The sequence below is a fragment of the Sinocyclocheilus anshuiensis genome, unplaced genomic scaffold (genome assembly GCF_001515605.1).
Source record: "Sinocyclocheilus anshuiensis isolate Anshui unplaced genomic scaffold, SAMN03320099.WGS_v1.1 scaffold502, whole genome shotgun sequence".
Classification (NCBI taxonomy): Eukaryota; Metazoa; Chordata; class Actinopteri; order Cypriniformes; family Cyprinidae; genus Sinocyclocheilus; species Sinocyclocheilus anshuiensis.
The window spans coordinates 2,305,041-2,310,929 of NW_015544194.1; the positions used below are offsets into that span (position 1 = coordinate 2,305,041).

The window sequence follows — 5,889 nt, forward strand, 5'->3', positions numbered from 1 at the left end:
CCTAGAATCCGTGTTTTCATTGTTATACTGTAGGGGGCGCTAGTACACATCTTCTGTACAGAATTTCCAAAAAACAAAAGTGAAGAAGAAACCGAAACAACAGATGCTTCCACATGTATTCTAACACGATCATCAGACATAAAACAGTATCAAAACTATGTAACATTATGGAATAAAATGTCGACCAATGAAGAGGTAATAATAACTGTTAAGCTTTGGGGTGTTGATCGACTTTATCTACGTTTTCATTATCATTCTGAATCCAATTCATAGTCTTTTTTCAGCTTTTTGTTCAAAATGTTGTTTATTTCTTTATTTGTGGTTAGACTACTTGAATATAGCCTACAGTCATACTACATTCAAAATCAGATACGTTATAACTTATCACGCTAAAAACTTGTCACTCATGAATCATAACGTGTCTGCTGAGCCCTCGTGATAAGTGCGGCTGTGGACGTTTACATCAGCACCAGCGTCTCTGCAGTGTGTGTGTGTGTGTGTGTGTGTGTGTGTGGTAACGTGATGACTGATTGGATGTAGTACATGCATACTTGGGCTTGTTTGTTAAACAATTAGCCTATGCAATTTATATGTTTGAAAACCGCCAAACTGACCCCAAACCAGCCCAAATTTTGCCCACCCGCCCAAGCCAATTTTTACCTGCACAATCAAATTCAAAACCACCCAATCTGGCAACACTGCTCATTGATCTGAGCTTATGCACCTTATGCAAAAAAGGCATTATTTGTGGATCATTTTGGCAATATTCACTCAAAAACTGAGGTCAGTGATCAAGGAGACCTACAACCAAACATTTCCAAAATGGAAAAAAAAAACCTGTGCTAAATAAAAGAAAGTTGACACAAAGATTGAATCCAATATTTGGTAGTAGGCCGGTAATTTTTGAATGGGAAGATTCCCAAAATATATATACTTTGTTATACCAAGTTGTTATACCTTGTATGAGCATAGCAGTCGGATTTAGTCCAGTGTAATAACATTACCAATTAACGTGATGACTGATTGGATGTAGTACATGCATACTTGGGCTTGTTTGTTAAACAATTAGCCTATGCAATTTATATGTTTGAAAACCGCCAAACTGACCCCAAACCGGCCCAAATTTTACCCGCACAATCAAATTCAAAACCGCCCAATCTGGCAACACTGAGGTGGTGTTGTGACACACACCGCACGACCTTAATGTGGCCCTCTAGAGGCCAAAACAGCGTCGGACAATCTTCTGAATAACCAGAGCCAATGCCAATTCTTTATTTTATTTTACTTGTTTATCTATGTGGAAAACCCCCCACTTTATGAGAAACATCTCCTAGTAATTACATTTTAAAATGAATTATATAGGCCTATTAACCTCATTTGGATGACTATCTTGGAACTGACAGGATCTTGAATAGGCCTAGATGCATAAACTAATCTGACTACCTAATATGAATGATCTGAGTGAGATGCGTCGTGTGTCGTGTTCATAATATTGTCATGGTGGTAACACAAATTAAAGCGAGTTGACTGGGGGCCCACAAGGCAATCAGCTCTACATCAGATGAAAAGACTGCGGAAGTGTGCAAATGTAGCCTACTTGAGCAATCCCACACTGATTTCACCCAGAGTGTCTGGAACAGGCGTCTGCTAGCTCCTCTTTAAAGAAGAAAAGGTAAGCTTTTTAAAAACGAATTTCAATGTTTATCATATCAATATGTGACAAAATTATCTGAAAGTGATTTGAAATATATTTTGTTTCATTTGCTTTCAAATTATAGCCTATATTTCCAAAAAGTGTTTTTAATTCAGTACTTATTTTTCCATCGTTTGCTTAGAATAGTGAAATCTAAATGAAGGCTGTATTACTGTGAGCAATTAAATTAGCATATCATGAAATGATTTGAAATAGTTGATAATGTTCTGAGATGTTGCATGTGAATGGGCAACTCGCTGATTAAAGTACTTCATTTATGTTTGCATATCAGTGTGCATTTCTGTTCTTCTCATTTGTGTGTAAAAGGGCAAATGGTCCATTAGTGTTTATTTCCAGGTTTCTCTTGACATCACAATGAGCAGTCGAGTGGATGATGTTATGCAGCTTTGCTGTGAGGTCTCGGCCAGCAGGAAGATGAAAGCAGCCATTAAGAGCTCTGGAAAGGGAGCTGCAGCGGCTGGTGGAGGTGCTTTTGTAGGGGGAATGGTTGGAGGCCCAGCCGGAATAGCTGTTGGTAAGACCATGCCCCTGATTTCCATGCAATCCATGAACTTTAATCTACTTTCATCACAGGGTGGTGTTATAATATCTTCTTTACTTCACTCGCTCACTTCACTCACTCACTCACTTCACTTAATGGCCTAGTGCAGTGTTAATCAACCATTTTTGCTTTCAGTATAAGGCTACTCCTTCATCAACACCAAACGAAAAAAAAAATATTATAAATGACAAATATATGTGCAATTTACAAATACAGTGGTGGCCAAAATAATTAGAACACTAGTATTTTCACCAGCTAAAATGGTTTCAAGTCAGTTATTTATATCTTTTGCTGTAGTGTGTCAGTAGGACATATCAGTTTACATTTCCAAACATCCATTACATTAATTGTAAAAACCCAGTGATATTTTTGATTGCACAAGGAGTCTGACAACAGCCAGTGCTCCACACAGAGATCTGATCTGATCATCATCAGTCTGTCTGGAATGACATGAAGAAACAGAACAAACTGAGACAGACTCAATCCAGAAGAACTGTGGCAACGTCTCCAAGATGCTTCACGAGACCTACCTGCAAAGCTAAAAACTATGCGCAAGTGAACCTATAGGGCAAAAGCTGCTTTAAACGCAAAGGATGGTCACACCAAATGTTGATTTAATTTAGTTAATAGAAGTTAATTGATAAAGAAAATATATTTATGACATTAATTTTGACAGCATCCTCATTTTACAGTATTTTTATTGCCTAAAACTTACAGTACTAACAGTAACAGTACTGTAGCTTTGCAGGTAGGTTTCTTGAAGCACCTTGGAGACGTTGCCACAGTTCTTCTGGATTTAGTCTGTCTCACTTTGTTCTGTTCCTTCATGTCAATACAAACTGATATTTCCTACTGACACACTACAGCAAAAGATAGAGATAACTGACTTAAAACCATTTTTTAGCTGGTGAAAATACTAGTGTTCTAATAATTTTGGCCACCACTGTATATATAATAATAAATGATAAATTAAAATAAAATAGGCCAATGTATATTACAAATATATAAATATTATAAACATACATAAAAAAAAAACACTGGATTCATTGTTTTTACTTATTTTAATCCTTTATAGCCTTGATACTTTTACTTTAAAGGTAGAAGTTCAGTTTTATATACGTTTAACAAAGCTGGGCATTTTATATAGTTATTTGTAACAAAGCTATAGCTATTTACTCGTACGAACAAAGCTAATTAATCATATTATGTGCATCTCTCAATATTATATTAATATATATTATATTATAATATTGTTTTACTTTAGGTGGTACTTTGGGAGGTCTCTTGGGATCATGGATGACCAGTGGCCAATTCAAACCTCTTCCTGAGATCATCAAGGAGTTGCCTTCAGAATATAAGGAGAAACTGTACTCTGATGTCATGGGTGCATTGGGCACACTTGACTGGACAGACGTGGCTGGCCTTATTGTTCTGGTTATGGGCAGTGCCACTCTGCAAGAGCAAGTGCTTGCTGCTATACTCACTTATGCCACAAAAGAGCTCAAGGCTGAAGTGCAGTATGGAAACTGACCACTAGAGGGTTGATGTCACCAGCCAGTGGTTCTCAATCCTGCATCCTGTTTCTTTTGTAGCCTATACTCGTGTTTCTGTTTCTCTGCAGCTCCTGTTCAGCCTCTTTCTTTTTAAGCAATACCATTTGCCTTATGAAGACAATTAGTTATTTATGTGCATAATGCAGGTTGTTCCAATAAAGCAGGTTAAGTTGTGGCCTGATCTGTGGTGGTTTTCGGTACCTCCTGTGGTGCAGTTAAAACCAATAAAATGTTATTTCTGATTTTAAAAACTTAAAATGTATTGTTTATTATTTTTTTTAACAATGAAGTGAGTAGGACCTATCATTAAAAAAAAAAAAGTGTCAAATGACTTTGCATGATTTATTTTATTTGTATTTTTATCCACAGGAACATTTTTGTAGCTTTTCATGCCAGGTGAATTTTATTCTGGATAATAGTTTATCAAACAAACATATCTAATAAGTCTTCTTCGCCGGCTAAAAGCAGTCAACGATGTTTAACTGGTTAAAGACCCGCCTATGAACACGCAGAGAAAGTGCGCGTCAAAACATCGCTTATGAATATGAGACCGAAAGTAACTAACTTGCCAAACCCCTGCTCTAGTTCAAAGACAAACAGGTAAGAACTGGAAAATGTCAAATATATTTACATTATAATTAGGATTTACAGCGCGTCATTATTTTCTCAAACAATTAAACGTAGCAATACCTCGGAAAACGCGAAATGATTGAAGAAATGTTATTTCATTGGCTGTTTTTTTTTTCTTTCTTTCTTTCGTTCTTTTATATCTGTGTATGACAATCGTGTATCGTTGTCTATCGCCAGGTTTTGTAACACGTCAAAATGGCAAATCTAAAAGATGATATAATTAAACTTTGCTGTGAAATCTCCACAAACGAAGATAAAAGCAGCATTTAAAAACTCAGCGAAAGGAGCTGCAGTTGCTGGAGGAACTGCTTTTGTTGGAGGGCTGATCGGTGGTCCAGCCGGTTTAGCTGTTGGTATGTATGTTTATGCGTGTTTTCCTTCAATCCGCATCTTTTCCCCGCTTCAGTTCGTCTAGTTCAATTCTCACCACAAGATGTTGCTGTTGTATTATTTTATTCATTTTTATTTCTCGAGGTGGTGCTGTGGGAGGTGTGCTGGGAGCATGGATGACCAGCGGCCAATTCAAGCCTCTTCCTGAGATCCTCATGGAAATGGCTCCTACACAGCAGGAGCAACTGTACTCTGATGTCATGGCCATATTGGGAACACTGAAGTGGACTGACGTTCCTCAGCTAATTGCTCAAGTTAATAGGAATGCCTCTCTACATGAGCAGGTGCTGGGTGCCATACTCAATTTTACTAAAAACCAACTCAAGGCTGAAGTGCGGTATGAAGACTGAGCGCTGGAGAGAAGGCTAAATGGCACTGGTTTAGTTTAGGTTTGATCTCTTTAATGCATTAATTTATCTTTTACTGTGGGATACTTAGGTTTAGCCATTGATTTTAAACTTTTTATAACTTTTGAACTACCTATACTTTTATGTTAGAAATAAGTATGCTTATAGATGTTAGGGTATTTATAGCGGACTACTGCTAGTTCTAAATATATTAATGCCAGAAGACCATGGTTGAAACACTGGCGTATTTGTTTCAGAAGTTTAAGTGCTTAAGGACAAATTAGAAGAACAAGTTGCTAGTAGTTTGCATTCTTCATGTCATGTCATGTGTGAATTTTTAATAAAACACTATGTGTAAGATATCACTATGTTAAAGTAGAACTTGTAAAATAGGCCTACCTGTTTAGGCCAGACAGTTTACATATGCATGATCATACATGATCAAAAGCAGATCTTCTCTTCATTATTTTAAGTTATCATGTGTCACTGCATGTTGACATGAATGCATAAAGAAATACATATTGGTATATAATAAATATATAATAAATCAACTGTTATGTTTCTTCTTGTTCTGAATAATATAAAATGTGAGAAGCAGTTATGTGGGTGAAAATGCCTTCGTCTCAGAGGAGAATGGCCAGACTGGTTTGACCTGATAGAAAGGCAACAATGATTCTAATAACTATTTGTTTCAACCGAAGAATGCAGAAGAGT

The 5,889-nt window shown here is 36.8% G+C and overlaps 1 protein-coding gene and 1 pseudogene across 3 annotated transcripts; both read left to right on the plus strand.

Moving 5' to 3' along the window:
• Positions 1–1,483: 1,483 nt before the first annotated feature.
• Positions 1,484–4,086, plus strand: LOC107696619 (protein C19orf12 homolog). Of its 3 annotated transcripts, none has more exons than XM_016497055.1 (3): positions 1,484–1,672; positions 2,051–2,228; positions 3,520–4,086. In XM_016497055.1, the coding sequence occupies exons 2-3, from the start codon at positions 2,069–2,071 to the stop codon at positions 3,783–3,785; spliced, it is 426 nt and encodes a 141-aa protein (XP_016352541.1). In that variant the 5' UTR covers positions 1,484–1,672; positions 2,051–2,068; the 3' UTR covers positions 3,786–4,086. The 3 variants fall into 3 exon arrangements, with proteins under 3 accessions (XP_016352541.1, XP_016352544.1, XP_016352543.1); XM_016497058.1 differs by having other exon boundaries at positions 1,623–1,672; positions 2,021–2,228; XM_016497057.1 differs by having other exon boundaries at positions 1,638–1,672; positions 2,038–2,228.
• A 57-nt stretch (positions 4,087–4,143) lies between these two features.
• LOC107696620 (protein C19orf12 homolog) lies at positions 4,144–5,648 on the plus strand (annotated as a pseudogene).
• The last annotated feature ends 241 nt before the right edge of the window (positions 5,649–5,889 follow it).

What these genes read in the sequence shown, in the direction of transcription:
- LOC107696619 (XM_016497055.1), top strand. Translation starts at nt 2,069, where the DNA reads ATGAGCAGTCGAGTGGATGATGTTATGCAGCTTTGCTGTGAGGTCTCG. An exon ending in CCCAGCCGGAATAGCTGTTG is followed by an intron (nt 2,229 to 3,519) that starts GTAAGACCATGC and finishes GTTTTACTTTAG; the next exon opens with GTGGTACTTTGGGAGGTCTC.